General features: G+C 42.0%; 1 protein-coding gene across 1 annotated transcript in view; it reads left to right on the top strand.

The window, feature by feature from the left end:
• The first annotated feature begins 4,298 nt into the window (after window positions 1-4,298).
• Window positions 4,299-25,563, top strand: part of si:ch211-14k19.8 (mucin-3B) — a 54,366-nt gene continuing 33,101 nt past the window's right edge. The window contains exons 1-2 of the mRNA XM_060898557.1: window positions 4,299-4,541; window positions 12,184-14,091. Coding sequence (XP_060754540.1) covers window positions 4,499-4,541; window positions 12,184-14,091 — 1,951 coding nt within the window. The 5' untranslated portion in view covers window positions 4,299-4,498. The remainder of the gene's footprint in view (window positions 4,542-12,183; window positions 14,092-25,563) is intronic.

Here is a 25,563-nt window from a genome sequence, read left to right as displayed (position 1 = left end):
TAGTAGAGGGGATATAGTAGTGGGGATATATTAGTGGGGGGATATAGTAGTGGGGGATATAGTAGAGGGGATATAGTAGTGGGGGATATAGTAGAGGGGATATAGTAGAGGGGATATAGTAGTGGGGATATAGTAGTGGGGGATGTAGTAGTGTGTGAATATAGTAGTGGGGGATATAGTAGTGGGGGATATAGTAGAGGGGATATAGTAGTGGGGGAAATAGTAGTGGGGGATATAGTAGTGGGGATATAGTAGTGTGTGAATATAGTAGTGGGGGATATAGTAGTGGGGGATATAGTAGAGGGGATATAGTAGTGGGGATATAGTAGTGGGGGATATAGTAGTGTGGATATAGTAGTGGGGGATATAGTAGTGGGGATATAGTAGTGTGGATATAGTAGTGTGGGTATAGTAGTGGGGGATATACAACCCCGATTCCAAAAAAGTTGGGACAAAGTACAAATTGTAAATAAAAACGGAATGCAATGATGTGGAAGTTTCAAAATTCTATATTTTATTCAGAATAGAACATAGATGACATATCAAATGTTTAAACTGAGAAAATATATCATTTAAAGAGAAAAATTAGGTGATTTTAAATTTCATGACAACAACACATCTCAAAAAAGTTGGGACAAGGCCATGTTTACCACTGTGAGACATCCCCTTTTCTCTTTACAACAGTCTGTAAACGTCTGGGGACTGAGGAGACAAGTTGCTCAAGTTTAGGGATAGGAATGTTAACCCATTCTTGTCTAATGTAGGATTCTAGTTGCTCAACTGTCTTAGGTCTTTTTTTGTCGTATCTTCCGTTTTATGATGCACCAAATGTTTTCTATGGGTGAAAGATCTGGACTGCACGCTGGCCAGGTCAGTACCCGGACCCTTCTTCTACGCAGCCATGATGCTGTAATTGATGCAGTATGTGGTTTGGCATTGTCATGTTGGAAAATGCAAGGTCTTCCCTGAAAGAGACGTCGTCTGGATGGGAGCATATATTGCTCTAGAACCTGGATATACCTTTCAGCATTGATGGTGTCTTTCCAGATGTGTAAGCTGCCCATGCCACACACACTAATGCAACCCCATACCATCAGAGATGCAGGCTTCTGAGCTGAGCGCTGATAACAACTTGGGTAGTCCTTCTCCTCTTTAGTCCGAATGACACGGCGTCCCTGATTTCCATAAAGAACTTCAAATTTTGATTCGTCTGACCACGGAACAGTTTTCCACTTTGCCACAGTCCATTTTAAATGAGCCTTGGCCCAGAGAAGATGTCTGCGCTTCTGGATCATGTTTAGATATGGCTTCTTCTTTGAACTATAGAGTTTTAGCTGGCAACGGCGGATGGCACGGTGAATTGTGTTCACAGATAATGTTCTCTGGAAATATTCCTGAGCCCATTTTGTGATTTCCAATACAGAAGCATGCCTGTATGTGATGCAGTGCCGTCTAAGGGCCCGAAGATCATGGGCACCCAGTATGGTTTTCCGGCCTTGACCCTTACGCACAGAGATTCTTCCAGATTCTCTGAATCTTTTGATGATATTATGCACTGTAGATGATGATATGTTCAAACTCTTTGCATTTTACACTGTCGAACTCCTTTCTGATATTGCTCCACTATTTGTCGGCGCAGAATTAGGGGGATTGGTGATCCTCTTCCCATCTTTACTTCTGAGAGCCGCTGCCACTCCAAGATGCTCTTTTTATACCCAGTCATGTTAATGACCTACTGTCAATTGACCTAATGAGTTGCAGTTTGGTCCTCCAGCTGTTCCTTTTTTGTACCTTTAACTTTTCCAGCCTCTTATTGCCCCGTCCCAACTTTTTTGAGATGTGCTGCTGTCATGAAATTTCAAATGAGCAAATATTTGGCATGAAATTTCAAAATGTCTCACTTTCAACATTTGATATGTTGTCTATGTTCTACTGTGAATACAATATCAGTTTTTGAGATTTGTAAATTATTGCATTCCATTTTTATTTACAATTTGTACTTTGTCCCAACTTTTTTGGAATCGGGGTTGTAGTAGTGGGGATATAGTAGTGGGGGATATAGTAGTGGGGGATATAGTAGTGTGGGGATATAGTAGTGGGGGGATAGAGTAGTGGGGATAGAGTAGTGGGGGATATAGTAGTGTGGGAATATAGTAGTGGGGGATATAGTAGAGGGGATATAGTAGTGGGGATATAGTAGTGGGGGGATAGAGTAGTGGGGATATAGTAGTGTGGATATAGTAGTGGGGGATATAGTAGTGGGGGGATAGAGTAGTGGGGATAGAGTAGTGGGGGATATAGTAGTGTGGGAATATAGTAGTGGGGGATATAGTAGTGGGGGATATAGTAGTGGGGATATAGTAGTGGGGGGATAGAGTAGTGGGGATAGAGTAGTGGGGGATATAATAGTGTGGGAATATAGTAGTGGGGGATATAGTAGTGGGGATATAGTAGTGGGGGGATAGAGTAGTGGGGATAGAGTAGTGGGGAATATAGTAGTGGGGGATATAGTAGTGGGGGATATAGTAGAGGGGATATAGTAGTGGGGGATATAGTAGAGGGGATATAGTAGTGGGGATATAGTAGTGGGGATATAGTAGTGGGGGATATAGTAGAGGGGATATAGTAGTGGGGGATATAGTAGAGGGGATATAGTAGAGGGGATATAGTAGTGGGGATATAGTAGTGGGGGGATATAGTAGTGGGGGATATAGTAGAGGGGATATAGTAGTGGGGGATATAGTAGAGGGGATATAGTAGTGGGGGATATAGTAGAGGGGATATAGTAGTGGGGATATAGTAGTGGGGGATATAGTAGAGGGGATATAGTAGTGGGGGATATAGTAGAGGGGATATAGTAGTGGGGATATAGTAGTGGGGGGATATAGTAGTGGGGGATATAGTAGAGGGGATATAGTAGTGGGGGATATAGTAGAGGGGATATAGTAGTGGGGGATATAGTAGAGGGGATATAGTAGTGGGGATATAGTAGAGGGGATATAGTAGTGGGGATATATTAGTGGGGGGATATAGTAGTGGGGGATATAGTAGAGGGGATATAGTAGTGGGGGATATAGTAGAGGGGATATAGTAGAGGGGATATAGTAGTGGGGATATAGTAGTGGGGGATGTAGTAGTGTGTGAATATAGTAGTGGGGGATATAGTAGTGGGGGATATAGTAGAGGGGATATAGTAGTGGGGGAAATAGTAGTGGGGGATATAGTAGTGGGGATATAGTAGTGGGGATATAGTAGTGGGGGATATAGTAGTGTGTGAATATAGTAGTGGGGGATATAGTAGTGGGGGATATAGTAGAGGGGATATAGTAGTGGGGATATAGTAGTGGGGGATATAGTAGTGGGGGATATAGTAGTGGGGGATATAGTAGTTGGGGATATAGTAGTGGGGATATAGTAGTGGGGATATAGTAGTGGGGGATATAGTAGTGGGGATATAGTAGAGGGGATATAGTAGTGGGGATATAGTAGTGGGGGATATAGTAGTGGGGGATATAGTAGTGGGGGATATAGTAGTTGGGGATATAGTAGTGGGGATATAGTAGTGGGGATATAGTAGAGGGGATATAGTAGTGGGGGATATAGTAGTGTGTGAATATAGTAGTGGGGGATATAGTAGTGGGGGATATAGTAGTTGGGGATATAGTAGTGGGGATATAGTAGTGGGGATATAGTAGTGGGGGATATAGTAGTGGGGGATATAGTAGAGGGGATATAGTATTGGGGGATATAGTAGAGGGGATATAGTAGAGGGGATATAGTAGTGGGGATATAGTAGAGGGGATATAGTAGAGGGGATATAGTAGTGGGGATATAGTAGTGTGGATGGCTGTGCCAGGCTAGTAATCTCTACTACACAATGAGGCCTGATGGTGGTCATATTTGTCTGGGTCATACAATTCTATGTTATATAGCTGACCCGACTCCGGCCCCCAGTCAGGAACGTCAATGTGGCCCCCAGAGAAAAAAGTTTGGTGACCCCTGCGATAGAAGTTTGAAACACACTCTGTCCTACAACTTACAGTAGATAAATGATCTGCCAAAGAAACTAGTTTGTTATGAAAATCTTTCAACATTTTCTTACTGGGGCACAACTGGTTTTTACTGGGGCACGTGCCCCAGTAAAAAGGCCTAGCGACGCGCCTGCGTGTTAGCGGGGTATTTGACGCGTTCATGGAGACGCCGACCTCGACGTTTTGGCCCAAACGGCGTTCCATAGGTGTCTCGCGCGTCTCTCCATTGGACAGGGTGTCGCGCGCGCGGACTGTGAGAGAGAGGAGTGTGAGGCGAGCCGCTAACTGCAGCCTTCATTAAACTATTATTAACAATAAAACAATAAAATAAAAGAGCGTGTGTTAGAAATGTTTCCTCAGAACGCGGGTCCGGTTCGGTCAGAAATACCGAGAGAGCTGAACACAGTGTAGAGTTTATGGACTGACTCGGCGCTCGCGCTCTCAGGCGGAATGTTTCCTGTCACAAAATGAGACTTTTACACTTCTGTCTGCTCCTTACTCTCATAACAGGTAAGCGCAACCTTTCCTCACTTACACACCGGTATTAAACCAACACTGCAGGAAACGGGATCGGGTTTTTTTTTTAAATCGATCACACTCATCCACTTCCTCACATGGAGCTCAGAACGCTGCTCATGGAAGGAATCAGCAGTAAATAATCGATTAATCGACACATCCCTCTGACGCCACTGAGTTCAGGGTTGTTTTACAAGTTTGTGTCACAGGGGTCCAAAATTCAAACTGGTTCTTGTACCCGTTTTTAAGTGAAGGACGAGTTAAAGAACAGATTTCAGGTAATTTTTTGACGTGTGTGTATGGTAGTTTTGTGTAATCTGCTATAAGATAAAGAAGATTAAGTGTAGCTTTAAGCAGGGCTGGGAGAAACTAATGAAGTGATTCTCGGAGAGGACTTTTTTTGACACAATTGCATACTAATTTGATCAAAATAGTCTGAAAACTTACTGGCATTCAACATTAAAACTTAACTATGTTTCCAATGATCTCATCTCATTATCTCTAGCCGCTTTATCCTGTTCTACAGGGGCAAGCTGGAGCCTATCCCAGCTGACTATGGGTGAAAGGCGGGGTACACCCTGGACAAGTCGCCAGGTCATCACAGGGCTGACACATAGACACAGACAACCATTCACACTCACATTCACACCTACGCTCAATTTAGAGTCACCAGTTAACCTAACCTGCATGTCTTTGGACTGTGGGGGAAACCGGAGCACCCGGAGGAAACCCACGCGGACACGGGGAGAACATGCAAACTCCGCGCAGAAAGGCCCTCGCCGGCCACGGGGCTCGAACCCGGACCTTCTTGCTGTGAGGCGACAGCGCTAACCACTACACCACCGTGCCGCCAATGACCCGAGTAATTTTGCTAAATATGACATGTATTGCCATACATTCACCAAAAATAACGTTATCACCAAATTTTTTTTTGCATGGTAAATAGCGCTATCACAGAGCTACAATAAACAACCAAGTTTATTTAGTCAAGCCTTTTGATATTGAAGATAATAAGTGTTAAATGTGATTTTTAGCTTGTGGACCCTGATTGTAAAGCAACCCTTTATTCAGACACTTGTACTGAATACATCTGATACAGCAATCTTAGTTTTTCCACTTTTATTTACCATATACTAAGCTTTATACTATATAGAAAAGCACGAGTTTTTATTCATTTAAAAATCAATAACAAACACTTTATTATTATTATCAGGCCTAGAAATTCATATATTTTTTCACCAGCCAGCCGGACTAGTTCCCTTCCAGAGTAACTCGCCAAACAGAAAATCAACTCGCCAAAATTTGTTCATGTATGAATTTTACTTCTGTCAAAAATAACACAAAAGAGAGTAGTTACCGTTGTTCATGACTAATGTGCATTTATTTCAAGACCCGAGTATTTTGATACTGTTGTTAAATACATAGATGAGCACAACACAGAGCACCATAATATAATATCAACAAATAATAATAATAATATATTGGAAAACTTGGCGTATGAGTATTGAAAACAAATCTACTTACTATCATGACTATAGCACCCAAAATATGTCCAACATGCTTTCTGTATTTAACCATTTATGAGAGAGAAAGCATTAGGAGCTTCATATTGACTAGGAATCAACTTGAAAAAAAAATTATTCCATAAAAAGCCTACCCTGCTCCCACGTTTGCTTATAAGTCCTTTGTCGTTTCTCCTTCTCGTACGCTTTATCGGTGGCCTTTTTCTCCTCTTCAGACCGAGGTCGCTTTGTCCCCGTCTCTGGCGGTTTCTGTACACCTTTCAGAAAATTCCACATCGCAACGTAGCTTTGGCAGATGTAGATGTAAACAACAACAAAACGCACGTGTTTAAATGGGCGATAATGTAGCCACATCTATTGAATTTGATAACGTGATTATCGCGATATTCAACGAGACGCGTTATATACATGCGCAGTAATGAAAAAACCGACAGCCTGACTCGTACACAATATGATTCGGAATTCTTCGGTATTTTCCGTCCTGCCAATAAACACATCGATTAACACAGACACGGCACGCGCTTAATATGTGGTGGCTTTAGTTGACGGTGTGTCTGAATCTTCACTTCATATATAATTTTTTATTTTCAACTAGCCAGCCGGGCTGGCTAGTGACAGGAATTACCCGCCAAATGACAAATTAAGTCGCCTCGGGCGACCGGACCACCGCGAATTTCGAGCCGTGATTATTATGTAAAGAATAAAACAGGTCACGTCCCAAAGTTTTTTATTCCTCTCCAGCAATCAGTTTATTTTTATTCCAAATTGATTCGTCATATATTTTTCATTAATAGTGTCTGACTTTTATGTCTTATGTTTTGATTCAGTGAGGCAAAAAAGTCGTAGCTACGTTACAAAGCATAAACTCCTCCTTCCATTTTCGAAAACCGTTCCAAATCCCTGAGACTGGAGACTCCTTCCATATCAACGAGTCTATTTCTGTCAGTTAACAAGTTCTTTATTATCCATAGATTTTAAATCATGCAGCACGTCCCTGTATGTGTATGAGGTGTTACTATGGAAACGATAACGTATTACGACAAATGGAGGGAATTGGAGGAAGTTGTCGGATTTAGCTATCGGCAAAAAAGGAAAAGTGTTCATAGCCGACATCTATTTTTGAATCGATTTAACTTGTAATAAGAACCACTAACAGCTCCAAGATGCAGTTGTGGTCGGAAGTTTACTCACAGTGACATGAATGTCATGGCGATATTTGGGCTTTCAGTAAGGGCGGTATCTCACTGGGCTGCGACAAATTGCGAACGTCATTCGCGAGAGAGTTTCAAAAGTGTCTTGAAACCTTCGCAGGGTTTCTCAATTTCCTCGCGTGAGTCGCAAAGTGTCGCTCCTTCGTCGCTGAAATTTTGAATGTGTTCAAAAAATCCGTGCCACAAAATTTCTCTCAAAATAGCCACACATGCGTCGCTGGTGTCGCAAAGCCGTTGCGAACCCTTCTCAAGTCATTTTCCGTGAGACAGGAAGTGCGAGTTGAGACAGGAAGTGCGAGCCAGTATCTCACTGGGCTGCGACTAGTTGGAGATACAACAATTGCGGTAAAATATGTGAATATCAGTGATTCCAAGTGAAAATTGTCGCTAATTCGCATATTTTATCACAACTGTTGTCTCCAACTAGTCGCAGGCTGTCGCAGCCCAGTGGCTTAATTCTTTGAACTATTCTTTTCCTGTAGCAGAATGATTGTACAGCATGCATCTTTAATAAAAAAAAACAACAACACGAATTTGGTGCACAAGTTTTAATTTTCTTTGGGTTTTCTGAAATCAACACGGAGTCAAAAAATTGACATACGCTCACTTAGATTATTAATTCAGAGCTGCTGACACTTCCAAAATGTCTCTTATCTTGCCAAGGCCGAGGTCTCTTAACTTCCGGTTAGTGGTCATGATTGACTACAGCTGGTAGCTTCTCTGTGCCTTCATTAAAAGGGTTTGTTTACAGCACTCATTGGATTGACCAACACACAGTAAAATGGGGAAGTCCAAGGAGCTCAGTGCAGATCTGAGAAAGAGGATCGCAGATATACACAAGTCCGGAATGTCTCTTGGAACCATTTCTAAACAACTGCAAATTCCAGGATCAGTTCAAACAATTGTATGCAAGTTATTGTGAGATGTAGTCACTTTGCCAAGCCACTTTGCTTCAAGAAAACCCAAACGATCACCCTCAGCTGAAAGGAAATTGGTTTGGATGGTCAGGAACAACCTGGGAACCACCGTGGCATAGCCCTGCCATGAACTGGAAGCTGATGGATCACTGTCTACAGTTCAGATCACCATGGACTAAGAGGCTGCTATCCAAGAAATAACCCCTTGCTCCAAAATTGACACCTTCAGGCTTAACTAAAGTTTGAAGCTGACCACATGGATCTTCTGGAGGAAAGCTGTATGGTCAGATGAGACAAAGATTGAGTTGTTTGGCCACAATGACCACCATGTACAGAGGGACACTGTACCAGCTGGTGGTGGTGGTAGGATCATCATGCTCTGGGGCTGTTTTGCTGCCAGTGGAACTGGTTCATTGCACAAAGTGGATGGAATAATGAAGAAGGACGACGACCTCGGAATTCTTCAGCATAAACCATCAGAAATTTGAACACGACTTGGGAGTTACAACAGGACAATGAACCCAAACACGCATCAGAGCTGGTTGTGGAGGATAAAGCAGGCGAACATTAAACTTAAAACAAGTCCTGATTTCAACCCTGTTGAAAATGTATGGAGCGTGCTTATAAGTCGAGTCCATGGGAAGAAAAAAAACCCCCAAATTTAATTGAACTCTATCAATTCTACCATGAAGAATCATGAAACATCCAACCAGAATTCTGCCAGAAGCTTGTTCAGGGTAAACACACATGTTTGGTCAAGGTGAATCTTGCAAAGAGACGTTTTACCCAAATATTAGGTGTGCTGTATGTAAATTTCTGACCCTGTGTTGATTTCAGAAAACCCAAAGAAAATTAAAACTCTCTCTGTATTTTACTGAAATTTCGTGTGATCGTCTGGAAAAGTTGAAGAACCTCAGAGCTGCACGTCCCTGATGGAGCTACAGTTTAATAATAAGTGTGTGTGTGTAAATATAGATATTGTCCTGTCAGAAGTGACGCGAGACTGCGGTGGAAAAATCGATGCTCTTCGACAGAGGAGCGGTTCTGTTTGGTTCTCCTTTCCTTTAAGTCTGCAGACAAGCAGCGATGTACTGAGTACCAACCAGAATCAGATCACCTGCACTCGGATTATCTACACACGGCAGAATCAAACCGTCTGGATTAAAATCGTTCGCCCAGACAGGGATGATGAGTAGCATGCTATAGATGCAGAATGGTATAACATAGGGAAAAAAATTACAAATTCGGGTTTTGATTTTATGTACTGAAATAACTATTAGGCACAATTTTTACAATATCTATATAAATTAGTTGTTTTTACCCATTTTAACCTTGAAATCATCATTTTAATGATTACCCATAATGCATTGTTTATCGCGCTAAAACAAGCAAAAACGTCATAAGACAGTGGAAATACTACCTTTACTACCTTCACGTGGCGTCTTTCTTGATCGTACGTGCCTAGAAGCGTACCTTCTAGAACATTCCTGGGTGGTCACGGACTGTCACGCAGCCTAGTTCAGTTGTGAAACTCGCTAGGATGGAGTATTTTCGCCAGTTTAGTGGCAAACGCCGCAATTTCTCTATTCTTGAAATTTGTAACCTGAAACCCTACAAGAAATGTTTCATAATGTTTGGGATTTAGAAAAATGCTTCTAGCAAGTTTATTTCGCTGTATTTTTCCGTGAAACTTGGCATAAATCATCCTTAAGTGATGAGCGTGACATTGTTATTTTGGTCTGGGTCACGGAGTTAGTTGGAAGCGGGAGGAATGAGAGTTTCTCAACTACAGCAGCACTTCTCACCATAGATGGCTGGCGTGTTTCACAGCGTTTGGGATTTACTAAATCGACTAAATCTCTAGATCTACTGAAGCTACGAGGATATAAGGGTGTATTCAGACCAGGATAGTTCGATAGTTCACTTGCTTTGGTCCGAACCAAATGTTTTTTTTTTTTTCATTTTGGTGCGGTTCGCTTTCACACTGTACATTTTAGTAAGCGGACCAAAATCTGTCAACAAAGCCACGCGCCCTGAGGTCGTTCAGCTATTGGTCAGAGACGACACGCGCACAAAGCGTTAAGTTCAAAAGTAGTCATGGAGGCTTTCCGTGCTGTTATTCTTTTTAATGTCATCAAAGCTATATGTTTTTTCCAGTTTTTACTGTTTTCACAATTGTGCGATTACTATGCTGTTGTACAAGTAATTTATCAACGGCGACTTCAAAGGGCACGGCGGCTACGGAGGATAGCGCTGATGAGCGCACATCATGTTGTGACAGTTCTGGCTCTTCACGCAATAGATGAATTTCTTTTTTGCGTCGCTAGTGCCGCCACTTTTTGAAAGAATGTCCCTGATTTTAATGTAGGTCTGACGGAGTTTCTTCACTTTTAGCCGACATTGTTCTGGGGAGCGCGTGAACCCCTTCTCCTTCATTTTCTCACTGAATACAGCAAACACGTCGGCATTTTTGTGTGTTCTCTCCAAAAGCTCAGATATGTGGACATCTGCCCATATATCCACAAGGGTGCGCGTTTCTTCCTCGGCCCACGTTTGCCCCCTACTCATTTTTTGTACTCTGTAGTCTAGCCTACCACTGGCCTGAATGACTGAACGACTGTTGTAAGGTTCCCTTGACAACCGAAACAGTGTTTGCGCTTTGCGGTGGAGTGTCAAGACTCTGTTTCCCATAATGCTCGACAAACGACGGAAGCTCCCGAGGTACAAAAAAGCAAAACTGTCGGATTAGGTCCGGTCTGCTTTCACACCTCCAAAAGGTCCGCACCAGGGTTCCTTTGGTCCGGACCGAGTCCGACCTTGCAGCTCGGTCTCGGTCCGCTTGTTTGGTCCGGACCAGAGTTCGGTGGTTTGTATTCAGACCAACCCAAAAGGTCCGGACCAAGGGAAATTTGGTTCATTTAGTCATTTGGTCCGGACCAAACAATGTAGGTGTGAATACACCCTAAATCACCAGGATTCTAATTTACTGGGTGAGAAGTATTTTTTTTATATATATATATATATATATATATATATATATATATATATAATTTTTTTTTTTTTTTTTGAAAGGTTTATTCGCGCTACAAGTCCATGAAAGTTGGAATTGTTCATGAAGGGGTTAGTTAGATGTTGGTAGCGTGACGCGCACAACAAGCAAAAGAAAAAACAAATTTTCTTCCGAATTTCCTTGCTTTATCAAAATTATTTTTTGATACATTAAAAGACTGTGTTTATAATATTTAAGCGATTTGTTTTTTTTTATTTTATTTTTTTTATAGAGAATATTTGATCAAACCTTTCAAAACAGCATTCAAAGTGATTTTTCACGGGTGTAAATGTTACGCGTGACGTCCATAATTACGTTAAATTTTAAGAACTAAAATTCTGTTAAAAATTCTAGATTTGTGCTATCATTCTGGGGTTTTGCTGAATAATACTTTAGGGAGTTCTCTTACAATGCTGAAAATTCAATGAGTTTTGGTGATATTCTAGAAAAGTTATTTACATTTTAACGTGCCTGATAGCGATTGTGCTCACACAGCGTGCTACTCATAGGATACACACGTGAGGATAACATTTGGGAATGAGACACTCGTTGTAGAAGGAAAGGGCGAGAACGTGACGTTTTCAGGTAGCGGAAAGACGGCGTGACGTAAGGCGTCAGAGTTCCACGAGAATATTTTCAACACGAACACAGCAATTTATTTTCATTTTAAATGATATGAATTTGAATTGTCCAGAGGTTCATAAAGTTCACAAAAAGTGGGAAATTTTATTTAAGGTTTCGAACTGAAGCCGTCTCAGAATTTACTGCCTTGACTTTTGAAGCGGTTTCCTTTCAAATATGGAACCTTTAGTTCCTTCAGGGTTGAAATTCTTTGCCCTTGAAAAGTTCAAGAAATTCCCGTTTCTATTTATTATCTCTCTCTCTCTCTCTCGTGTGTGTGTGTGTGTGTGTGTGTGGGGTGGTGTTGTTCCTCAGGATTTAACACATCAGAGGAGGATCCCAATCCATCTCAATTTCCATACCCGGACTCCCACAGTGACCTTGCGTCTCCCTCTCGGGACGGTTCCACAGGCGTGACCCGCCTCCCAGACACTTTTTCATTCAGGAGCGCGCGCACACTCCAGACTGCGAGTGTACGTCAGGGCGGAGAGTACACCGGATCGGGCGATAAGACCAGACTCCATGTTGTTCCACAGGAAAGCACACACAATGGACAGGAAAAAGCTGGAACTGTGATCTCTGACCTCGCTCGCACCGCTCCACACTCACTCACCGATTCCAAGCTCTTGTTTTCCGAAAAAGAACATGATTCGAGTCTGTTTAGCGCTGAAACACAACAGCCAGGCCTTTTTTTAAGAACCACAGTGACAAGCGAATATTCAAACACAGGCACGAGCGCTCTTCCAGAAAGAATTCCACGTACTATAAAAATCTACTCGGATATACACGACGACACGGACACGCCCTCGGTTCACTCCGATGCGCTCGATCCACCGGACTCGAACATTTTTCATAGTAGTGACATCACCGTGATGTCATCAGCACCTCCGGTGAGTCGACTTCATTTAAGTACTATTAGAAATGGAGCTACGGTTACAGATCTCCGGACTTCCGAATCACACGACGTCACTGTTGGACATGACATGTCAGTGATGTCATCACACACAGCCAGTGAGGGAACGAATGCGGCTTATCGTTCAAGTGAAACGGATCGTTTTACTCATCACATGGACCAAAACAACCCAGATTTATCCGTGACTGATGAATCAAACTTGGTCTCAGATCCCGAGGTCTCCGAGTTCAACGGCGTCACGTATACAAGTGACGGCACAGCGAGGTCATCAGCATACACGGACACGTCAGAAATACAGGCAGGCCAAACGTATCGCTTGCCCCGATCAACTCGCGTTAACAAAAATATTTCTAATCATACTCGCTCATCAGTTTTTGATGATTCAAGCACCGTGACTGACACTCCTAGAGCGCCGGTTTCACACAGCCACGTCGATACAGCTACGCTTTCAGATAGTCACTCAAACGCTACGGAAAATGTAACAGCTATAAACAGGAAAAGGACAGAGTATTACTCATACACTCCGTATTACAGCAATTCCCCAAACACAGACTCGGCGACTACACAGGCTTCACACACCATCCACAGTGAACACACTACGAACCAAAGGACGAGTGATCTTAACACGCAGCGCCCGTCTTCTGAAATTCTTCCTACGCTGTCGGAATCGCGCTCCGGTTCCGTTACATCACCGAGACGGGACTTGACCTCTATATCAGCCTCATATTCAGCAAACACACTCGGTCAGGATGAACCCGTGCACTCGAGCGCACGTCCGACTAGCGTCCTTCTGTCTGTTCTCACGACCCTTCGAAACAATCCTACCACGGCGCTCGAGGGTCTGATCACAGCGGAAGCAAACTCTAGCACCGGCTCCGAAGTACAGACAAATACCGATCATGATGACGAGATCACAGAAATGAACACCGTAACAAATAACCTGTCTGAATCTAGACCAGCGACAACGCCTACGGCTCCGAATCCTGCTGCGCCACCGCGGTTACGTCTCACTTCTCCTCCAGTCAACACCGTTACCACCAGCACGCCACCGGCAAACCTTCAGACGAGTTACTTTATAACGACGACGCCGATCCCAAACCGTCTCACCACGAGCAGAGCCGTGCAGATCCTCCAGCTGCCCGATACGACAACACGGCGAGCGCACGCAAGCACTCGCTCTCAGCCCGGACCCCACACACCTGCGATCACGCAAACGTCTCCGCTCCACACGTTCACTACGGAAACCAGCAAAGGCTGGTCACACAAGGGGCGGGTCTTCATCACGGAGGACCAACCAGCAGTCATCAGTGGTGAGTTGCGTCGATCACGTTCATGTTTACTGCACAACTCGCGTCAGATCAGGCCATTATTAAAAAATGTTCTGTTTCCGGTCCACCGGCCGGGTGAGTGCCGTTTGTGCGGTTGAAATTTTTTTTTAACGCCGTTTTTTTGACATTTTTTTCAGGTTCGTAAATCTAAAATCGAACTTGACATTTCCGCATTCTTCCACTAAGGCTCATAGTAGCCAGCCGTGACAAATAAGTAGCCAGCCGGGGGGAGTAAACACAAAATAAACTCCTGTGCACGCAGTTCCCAGGATTAAATGTATTTTCCACAGACCATTTATTTATTCACTTTACTCAAATACAAAGTAAAACGGCAGTAAATCTTCTCTCTTTTCTTGCGTATTGCATCATGAGGCGTTCCTGGCTTGTGAATCTCTTATTTTCGCTGCATGACACATTCACGCAGCTGAGCATGCTATGAATTAACAACGACAACGGTCTGCAGTGGCGGCGACACAATTACACACTCAGCGAACATTTCTCCATTTGTGTATGAAAATCCACTCCAACCACTCAGTTTGGCTTCATTTACAACCAACGGTGTCTTTTGATGCCAGCACGGAATTGAACGAGAGAAGACTGGTTTACCGGAGACAAAATAAGCGTCATCTCTGCTTCTGTTCCCTCCGACACACTACTGCCTCCGCCGAGTGCGCGCGCACTCTGAACTGAATCAGCTCTGCGCATGCGCCGTGCGGCACAAAAAAATGTCAGCCACCATGAAGGAATGAGATCCGGAGTTTTCAAACATTCGCTTAAGTGTGAAATCGCAAAATGGTATTCTAGCGAGCAACAAAATAGTAAAGACTCAGAAAAACAAATCATTCAGTGATCATTTTAATAGTGTAATTTCATCCGAACTCGGCCTAACGCTCGATTCAGAACTACAAAAAGTCCGTGTGTCGGACATTTTAAGTACCTTTTGTAAAAGTTTTGCAAATGTTGCAGTCTGCATTTAAAATGCTAACTTAAAGTTTTTGTACAAGTTTCAGTTGATTAAACCGTCATATTTTATTAAATGTGTCTGCTTTTGTAATAAAGTACTGAAAGAAAAAGCAAACACGGCATTGCGATTTCTTATCCATCCATACATAAAAAAAAAAAAAAAATCCCCCCCCCTCCCTACTGAAAATTTTTTTGCTCACCCGGTGGACAGGAAACGGATTTTTTTTAAGGATGGCCTCACAGCATTAATTACGACAGTCTGTGCTGCTGGAGGAAAATAATCAATGATGAACAGCAGAGTTACTGTTACAGCCAAGAATTTACTTTTCACTAACAGGTGTTTTCTTCTTATACCACAGCAATTTGCCAAACAGGACGTCATACCTTTAGGATGCTAACCTTTTGACAGTTACGTTTAATGTTACGGAACATAAACATGCCGGCATGTTATAGCAGCTATAAACAGTTGTTCTCTCTTACCATCTCCCCTCCACCCCTCTCTGTCTCTCAAGGTTAAAAAGAAACTTTCCATAAATGTTTAATAAGCGGGTAAATCCACCTCAAATCACCAGACTTCGGAAAATATTCCCGACTGACCATCTCCGATTTGCTTCATGCTTTCACAAACTCTGTTATTATTCCCAGTAAACACCATACAAAATTCCAGCTGTATATCTTTTATTAGTTTTTGAGATATCGGGGCTTTAAAAACGAGGCGTGACACTGATTTCACTGTAAAAACGAGCGGTGGAGAAAAAGATGCCAAGTTCAAGAAGTCATTACTTTTGAACTGTTCATGCTAGAGGCATGACATTTTCAAGCGTTGTTCTTACACTACTATAAAAGAAGATCCACAGTTGCATATTTGTCAGTTTATAGTAGGGATGGCGAAAACTAAAAAAAAATCTTGACCGACCACCGAGCCTCATTAGCCGGTTAAAGTCGGTTAACCTATGAGTTTAACAGGGATGCAAACAGCGCGCCTTTTGGCGGATGCCGCCTTTTTCACGGCTGAATCGTGCAGATCCGATTTTTTTGGGGGGGGGGGCGTTGGAGTGTCTGAATAATTTCAACGGCATTTGCTTATGTAGTAATTTTAATACAGAATTTACTCTGATGAAATTATTCAGACACTCCAACACCCCCCCCTAAAAAAAAAAATCGGATCTGCACGATTCAGCCGTGAAAAAGTCGGCATCTGCGCCTTTAGTTTGTGTGGAGAGATATGATCTGCAATAACGTGCGTTGCTGGCTACAGACCGAAACATACTTTCAGAATGCACTGGCCAAGGCAGGACTAAACTCCATGTGCCTTCTAATAATAATAAAAAAAAAACCAATAGTAATTTGTAAGCTAAAAAGCCTGTATCTACACTTTTCTCTCGCCGAGTGGCAGCTGTTTTCAACTGGGGTGGGAGGGCGGGACATGACTGAATGGGTTTTTCTGATTTGTCAGCTGTCTTTAACTGGGGCGGGAGGGCGGGACATGACTGAATGGGTGTTTCTGATTTGTCAGCTGTCTTCAACTGGGGCGGGAGGGCGGGACATGACTGAATGGGTGTTTCTGATTTGTCAGCTGTCTTCAACTGGGGTGGGAGGGCGGGACATGACTGAATGGGTGTTTCTGATTTGTCAGCTGTCTTCAACTGGGGCGGGAGGGCGGGACATGACTGAATGGGTGTTTCTGATTTGTCAGCTGTCTTCAACTGGGGCGGGAGGGTGGGACATGACTGAATGGGTGTTTCTGATTTGTCAGCTGTCTTCAACTGGGGCGGGAGGGTGGGACATGACTGAATGGGTGTTTCTGATTTGTCAGCTGTTGTCCTTACACCGCATGGCATGCCCCAAGCGTTTACAACACAGAATTCCAGGTTCTCCGCTCCAAAATCGGCAGCTTCAAAACGATTGATTTTTTTAATTTTTATTTTTTAACCGACAACCAAAAAAAAAATTAACCGGTTGACGTTGATTCGGTCAACCACTGGTCAAACGGTCATCGGTTAACATCCCTAGTTTATAGCTTGCTGAAAACTGTAAAAGAAAAAAAAAAAGATTAGTTTGTGCTTTGGAGCAGTTTTGGCCCTCTGCATTTCTATATTGAAGCACATTTTGCTATTTATTTCTCATGTTGTAGTACTATTTTGCTAAGTATTTTTCTAAAAGAGAGAAAATTCATTTCACGCCTATATTTCAAATGCATATTGGTCTTGCATGACCAGGCCTACCATAAAAAGAATTACACCGCTGGAAAGCGCATGTCTTCATTAATATATTCACAAAATATGAAGCTGGTATCTTGAACCAAACTATATTTATTAAAGTGCATATCCTGGACCAATTTTTTTTTTTATATGAACGCATGTCCCTTTACACACACCTCCAGAAGGGTAATTTTGCACAAGGCCATCTGTCTACAGCAGAAAAAAATAAAATAACAAAACGCGTCTGGAAAAATCCCCAGGGAGTCTGGAGCCAGATTCGTAACGTCACCTGCGGAAGCGCCAGCAGGCTGCCAGAGCTTTGCACGGTTTCAGTGCACAGCCTGTGTAGACCAAGTTTAGCAGCTAGCGATTTTGCATTGAAATATGGAATCGTCACCGGAGCGCAATGTTACTTCACCTTTGGATGAAGAATGTAATGAGATGTCAGAATTATTTCTTACCCTGGCAACAGTCAACTTGTGAATTGCCGATTTTCTTGGTCTTTTTCTCGGCTCTGCTTGGTCCTCGGCTTCGAGGGCATCAGTGGATGCGGTACTTCGCCTTCTGTCGGGGAGACGAACACGGCTGGCTCCTTTGGTGACGCTGACACAGATGGAGACGGTGTTGCTTTGGGCATTCTGACAAATGGAACTGGGTCTTTTTTCAGATCAAGTTGCCTCGCGAAGCCCATTTCCCACTGCAAATAGTTCTCAAAGTTGTCGGGCCTTGTGAAGTGAGCACCGCGAATAACGCTGTAGTCTGTAGCATGTAGCCAATTTTTCCGGGTGCCTCGCACGAAGCGCTCCCATTTCTCTCTCATTGTCCGTTTTTTTGGGAAACGATGAGTACTAATCCCATCAAGATTGGTGTTGCTACACCCTCCTACGATACATCTGTTAACCATTTTAATAATTACGCGATAACGTTGAAGAAATTTGCAGAAAACCACCAGGTCGTTTTCTCATAAACAAACCAGCGCTGACGTAGGATTCAGAAGGAGGCGTCCCGCACGCGACGTCACAAAAATCAATGTTTGCCGGGAAATCCAAATGCCAAGTTTTTTCAGAGGCGGACCAATTCGCCTCAAATGGCTCGATTTCAACTGAATTTTTCTGGTATTGCGCAAGGTAAAAAAATTGCGCGGAATGTGACAGATATTTGACCAAAGTTTAATATAAAATAGGAGAACTACACTGATCTTGCTCCTGAATTTACCCGTCATATGCACTTTAAGGTATCAAATACATCATGTTTCACCACAACCAGAAATGTAAAATACAGAGCCACTGTACTTAAAGCAGATACGCAGAACCTTTATTTTTAAATACATTTCTGAGTGGATAGTATCTCCATCCTTGACTCTTGTATGCTGCATAAATGGGAATTAAAAAAATATATAATATAATTTGAGAGTTAAAATCGACCGCAAAGTTGGCGTATTCGAGCTGCCCCACTGAGCCAGCCAGCCCTGAGTGCGTGACGTCACAGCGGTAACCGGTTTTAAGGCCGAGGCCTTTTACAGCTAGAGACCAAAGTCATATAAATAAACATTTATGGTGAAAGTAAGAAATCCCGTCACCGACTCGCTCAACTAAGACTGATTTGACTTTGACTCTCATTAAAACAGGATGGGTGTTATAACTTATGCAGCATACATGTACATGCATGCATTTTCACTGATAAAATGTAAAAGGCTAATTAAATAATCAGATGAAATGAGACAATCACATTCTGAAGCAAATTAAATAATCTTATACCGCTAACTTAACACACAATATAAGTTACATGGATTAATCTAAATGCAGGGAAACAATGAGTTGTTTTGTATCCAAATGAGAGTCGGAGCTTACCTGAAGGCCGATCTTGTGGCTGATTGTTTTGAAACAATCTGACTTTCAGTTGTTCGTTCAGTTCTCCGTTCATTCGCTTCTTCCATGTAAGGGCAAGATATTGCTGCTGAGGCGAGCACATCCAGCGGAGAAATCAGACGGCTGCTCTACTCATTCTCCATTTTCTCCATACTGAGTACTCCGCCATTACTGCTCGGCTCAGGCAATTACTAAAACCTGGGACGAAACGGGACGTCACCGGTTTTGGCAACAACCGCAGGGCGGTTACTGCCCGAGCGATACGTCACGTCCCGTTCCGTCCCAGGTTTTACCACCAACCCTTGGCTCACTCCGGGAGGACTGGTGCAACTGACCTTACTTTCCTTTAAAAAAAAATAAAATTAATAAAATTAATACTTGTTTTTTTTTTCCTTTAATTGTTGGTACTGCAGCCTCTTTCAATACGGGCTTATAGCCAACGCTCCTCAACAGATCAGAGGTTTCGTACGAGTCTTCAGTAAAATGTGCAGAGGAGAGACCACTTCATAGCCACCCAATGTGCCCATGAACTTCTCTCAAAACACATCCAAATCTTTACAGTTTGAACATTCTTGGGCCGTAAATGCAACATAAATCCACCTTCTGTCGTGTTGCTGCACCCGCCAGCAACACCTCTATGTGACACGGTGATAAATTAGCTCAAAATGGAGGATCGGAGATGCAGCCAGCTCTGTGTTTTAGTATAGTGGAAATGGCGATGAGACCGATAGCAGTATTTTCCTCAGAAAAAATGAAAGCCCTAAATTGTGGCATGATAAAACACAGACAATTGAGCGCCAATGGCGCGAAGCGAAACTAGGGGGGTCCGAGGGCATGGCCCCCCAGAAAATTTTTTGAAAATAGATGCTCTCAGGTGCATTTTCAGGGTCTCTGAGAGGTTTTCGATACATGATTATCGGATAGATTTTACCAGTGCTTCAATGATTTCTGACCTAAATAGTATTAATGTATACACATTTGAAATTTCACCTTAAAGTTCAGCATGCAAGTTAAACTGTTTTGTTCTAGATTACTGAGGTATATGACAGATTGAAAATCTACGGGGATCCCTTAATTATCTATCATCAAGTGGTGCTGTAACAAAAATGTGCATGAAAATATGAAAGTGGTTTGCTCCGTCTTATGCAATCCAATGAAGAGAATCGATCATCATGACCTCCTGTTGATCACAAAGGGATCTGAACCTAAGAACTGCCACCTTAAAATAAGTTGCTGTTTTACTATAACTGTAATGGTTTAGAATGTTTCTGATGCAATTACCGTAATATATGTATAACTAAGATACACTGAAAAGAAAAGTAAGGCGACTGCATATTATAAAGTTTAAATTTTGGCACTTTATTAAATAGACTAAGATTAAAACATATATTTAAAGGAAAAGAAAACTTAATTCATACATTTAAGTTTGCAGAAAGATTATGTACTTATAAAAACATTCATTAAGAGAATTTGTTAAGTGTCAAATGTAGCATAATTTTGAATAATAATGATAAGGCAGTGACACGTCACTGTGAGCCTTTAACAAAAGAATAATCCGGAGCTGCCTTTTGTTAAATGGATCCCAGTGACATCACACTGACAAAAATGCTTATGATTATTATTTGAAATGATGCTGTATTTTACACATTTGGACAGCTTCACTTCGTGAGAGTGTTTATAAGTACATAATCTTTCTGCAAACCCAAACTAATGAATAAAGTTTTCTACTCCTTTAAAGCAGATTAATTCTCCTCGGCTTTTGCTTGGCCCAGTGTTGGCCAGCCCTCTCATAGTCCATCTCGCTGTCATCCATGCTGATGTGGATTGAATTGTCCAGCGAGTCTTCTCCTAGCTTATTAAAGTCAGTCGGCTTTGTCTGTCTGGTCGGGGACAACATCGGCAGCCAATGAGATCGCTTATAATGAATCGGAAACTTCCAGGATGCCTGACGTGTTTTTTTTTATGTTTTTATTGGACGGTTTGAACACGTGATCTTGACACAGCCAACAGATTACAGTTTGTTTACATCATACCACGCGGACATATTACTTTGACAGAATCAACACAAACATTGGAAAAAAAGGCCGCTTGTTTAACGCAAATCTCAATCAATATGTAAATGGATCTGTTATTTGCTCTCCTATGTATCTAGTTACTTGTCGGTAGGAAATTTTAACGTATGGGTATAAATCGAAGCGTATCGGATTTTAGCTAAAGCGACTAAGCGTATCGGCAGGCAGAGCAAGCGTATCGGGCCCGACACGCTAAACTGCTTTGGGGAAAACCATGCGATAGACTTCCTGTTGTGACGTTATGGACATCAAGGTCATTCGCTCAGACTGCTACCTATATAAATCACGTTAATCGTAAAAATTACTATATTAGATTTATTGTTAACGCTTAAAACTATTCCTGTGCCATTCTTGAGGTCTCAAGGCATTTATAAACGAAAGTGAGGCCATGGTTGTTATGAGTAGCACGCTGTGTGAGCACAATCGCTATCAGGCGCGTTAAAATGTAAATAACTTTTCTAGAATTTCACCAAAACTCATTGAATTTTCAGCATTGTAAGAGAACTCCCTAAAGTATTATTCAGCAAAACCCCAGAATGATAGCACAAATCTAGAATTTTTAACAGAATTTTAGTTCTTAAAATTTAACGTAATTATGGACGTCACGCGTAACATTTACACCCGTGAAAAATCACTTTGAATGCTGTTTTGAAAGTTTTGATCAAATATTCTCTATAATAAAAAATCGCTTAAATATTATAAACACAGTCTTTTAATGTATCAAAAAATAATTTTGATAAAGCAAGGAAATTCGGAAGAAAATTTTTTTTCTTTTGCTTGTTGTGCGCGTCACGCTACCAAAATCTAACTAACTCCTTCACGAACAATTCCAACTTTCATGGACTTGTAGCGTGAATAAACCTTTCAAAAAATATATATATAATACTTCTCACCCAGTAAATTAGAATCCTGGTGATTTATATCCTCGTAGCTTCAGTAGATCTAGAGATTTAGTCGATTTAGTAAATCCCAAACGCTGTGAAACACGCCAGCCATCTATGGTGAGAAGTGCTGCTGTAGTTGAGAAACTCTCATTCCTCCCGCTTCCAACTAACTCCGTGACCCAGACCAAAATAACAATGTCACGCTCATCACTTAAGGATGATTTATACCAAGTTTCACGGAAAAATACAGCGAAATAAACTTGCTAGAAGCATTTTTCAAAATCCCAAACATTATGAAACATTTCTTGTAGGGTTTCAGGTTACAAATTTCGAGAATAGAGAAATTGCGGCGCAAAAGTTTGCCACTAAACTGGCGAAAATACTCCATCTTAGCGAGTTTCACAACCGGACTAGGCTACGTGACAGTCCGTGACCACCCAGGAATGTTCTAGAAGGTACGCTTCTAGGCACGTGCGATCGAGAAAGACGCCACGTGAAGGTAGTAAAGGTAGTATTTCCACTGTCTTATGACGTTTTTGCTTGTTTTAGCGCTATAAACAATGTTTTATGGGTAATCATTAAAATGCTGATTTCAAGGTTAAAATGGGTAAAAACAACTAATTTATATAGATATTGTAAAAATTGTGCCTAATAGTTATTTCAGTACATAAAATCAAAACCTGAATTTGTAATTTTTTTCCCTATGTTATACCATTCTGCATCTATAGCATGCTACTCATCTCTGCGTATCTGCTTTAAACAAACTACAGTGTCAGTAGAAGCAAAACTTCAAACATCAGCCACTGTATCTAGATAGCAAGTACAACCCCGATTCCAAAAAAGTTGGGACAAAGTACAAATTGTAAATAAAAACGGAATGCAATAATTTACAAATCTCAAAAACTGATATTGTATTCACAATAGAACATAGACAACATATCAAATGTCGAAAGTTAGACATTTTGAAATTTCATGCCAAATATTGGTTCATTTGAAATTTCATGACAGCAACACATCTCAAAAAAGTTGGGACAGGGGCAATAAGAGGCTGGAAAAGTTAAAGGTACAAAAAAGGAACAGCTGGAGGACCAAATTGCAACTCATTAGGTCAATTGGCAATAGGTCATTAACATGACTGGGTATAAAAAGAGCATCTTGGAGTGGCAGCGGCTCTCAGAAGTAAAGATGGGAAGAGGATCACCAATCCCCCTAATTCTGCGCCGACAAATAGTGGAGCAATATCAGAAAGGAGTTCGACAGTGTAAAATTGCAAAGAGTTTGAACATATCATCATCTACAGTGCATAATATCATCAAAAGATTCAGAGAATCTGGAAGAATCTCTGTGCGCAAGGGTCAAGGCCGGAAAACCATACTGGGTGCCCGTGATCTTCGGGCCCTTAGACGGCACTGCATCACATACAGGCATGCTTCTGTATTGGAAATCACAAAATGGGCTCAGGAATATTTCCAGAGAACATTATCTGTGAACACAATTCACCGTGTCATCCGCCGTTGCCAGCTAAAACTCTATAGTTCAAAGAAGAAGCCGTATCTAAACATGATCCAGAAGCGCAGACGTCTTCTCTGGGCCAAGGCTCATTTAAAATGGACTGTGGCAAAGTGGAAAACTGTTCTGTGGTCAGACGAATCAAAATTTGAAGTTCTTTATGGTAATCAGGGACGCAGTGTCATTCGGACTAAAGAGGAGAAGGACGACCCAAGTTGTTATCAGCGCTCAGTTCAGAAGCCTGCATCTCTGATGGTATGGGCAGCGCTCGAAACTAACGGTGTCCCGATGTCCCGGGGACCATAAAAAATGTCATCGGGACACAAAATTATCATATCTGGGACAATCCCGGGACAATGGAAAAAAACAGATCTAGAAAAAAAGTTCTACATTAATATTATTTACAAAGCCGTAAACCATACGTAGACATTCACCTAATTTGTCAATTTTAATTTTAAAACGTTAACAGCGAAAAATACATAGTAGCTACACTTTCGATGCACCTGCATCCGTAGGCTACAGAGGAGCGCATTCTGTTCTAGAATCTTCGGCCGGAGTCCGCATTATATGGACTTGGAATGGAATTGCTACCGCACACGCTGCGCCGACTCTTGCCAGAACAAAAATGCTGAAGTGGTTGAAGCGGACCGACCGCGGGGAAGAAACTGAAAGCCCAGACATAACGTCTCCGGGACCTTCAGGATCCAAAGTGTCATCGCCTGTCAATGTAGTAAGTTATTTGTGATTATTAAGTTATGACTTATGATGCTATGGTTAGGTAGGAACTACTGTGGATAGGGCTGGTCTGCAGGCAACGCTAGCAACTGAATGAACTTAATGAACACTGTTAGACATGTTACAAAATACAACAGGAATGATGTGGATGATATTGACGGAAGATACCGTTCAACAGAATAAGTGAGTTTTCTTGGTGTCTTTCTAGTTCAGAAAGTTTAGTCAGTCAGCAGCACAACTAGGCTCGGACCTGCCACTATGCTGATGTTGCTAACATTTGCACCCACGTTTCGGCAGCGAAAGTTCATAAAAATGGATAACGGTAATGGATAACGGAAAGTTCATAAAAATGGGTAATGGTGAAAATTATAAGTTGGCCTTATAAATGCCAACAGATATTCAAGGTATAAGTAGATGAAATGAACATAAAAGGGGTCTTATTTTCAGCTAAAGTGTACTGCAGATGTAGGGAGTTGAAACATTTTCTGAATGAGCTAGTTGGCCCCTTTAAATAAACGGGTATCCATTCATACAGTGAGATCGCCAAAGTTTAATAAACTGAAAATGCAATAACTGTAATTTTGAAGTAGATGATGTATTGGACATGTGTCACTTGTGTTTTGTGACTTATTGTAAAAATGATATAAAGGGTTCAAAATCGCATAGTTACAAATATAATAGTAACTTCATATGATAATATTAACCACTGGTTATTTCAGAGAGGAAAAAAATGGGGACACTATTGCTTCCATTCGGGACAATACAACACAGAATTCGGGACCACTGGGGGACACAAAGAAAAAAAGTTAATTTCGAGCCCTGGGTATGGGGTTGCATTAGTGCGTGCGGCATGGGCAGCTTACACATCTGGAAAGACACCATCAATGCTGAAAGGTATATCCAGGTTCTAGAGCAACATATGCTCCCATCCAGACGACGTCTCTTTCAGGGAAGACCTTGCATTTTCCAACATGACAATGCCAAACCACATACTGCATCAATTACAGCATCATGGCTGCGTAGAAGAAGGGTCCAGGTACTGAACTGGCCAGCCTGCAGTCCAGATCTTTCACCCATAGAAAACATTTGGCGCATCATAAAACGGAAGATACGACAAAAAAGACCTAAGACAGTTGAGCAACTAGAATCCTACATTAGACAAGAATGGGTTAACATTCCTATCCCTAAACTTGAGCAACTTGTCTCCTCAGTCCCCAGACGT

This window comes from Neoarius graeffei, chromosome 18 (assembly GCF_027579695.1).
Source record: "Neoarius graeffei isolate fNeoGra1 chromosome 18, fNeoGra1.pri, whole genome shotgun sequence".
Taxonomy (NCBI): Eukaryota; Metazoa; Chordata; class Actinopteri; order Siluriformes; family Ariidae; genus Neoarius; species Neoarius graeffei.
Note: the sequence above shows the minus strand (reverse complement) of the source record. Positions and strands in the feature narration are given on the sequence as shown.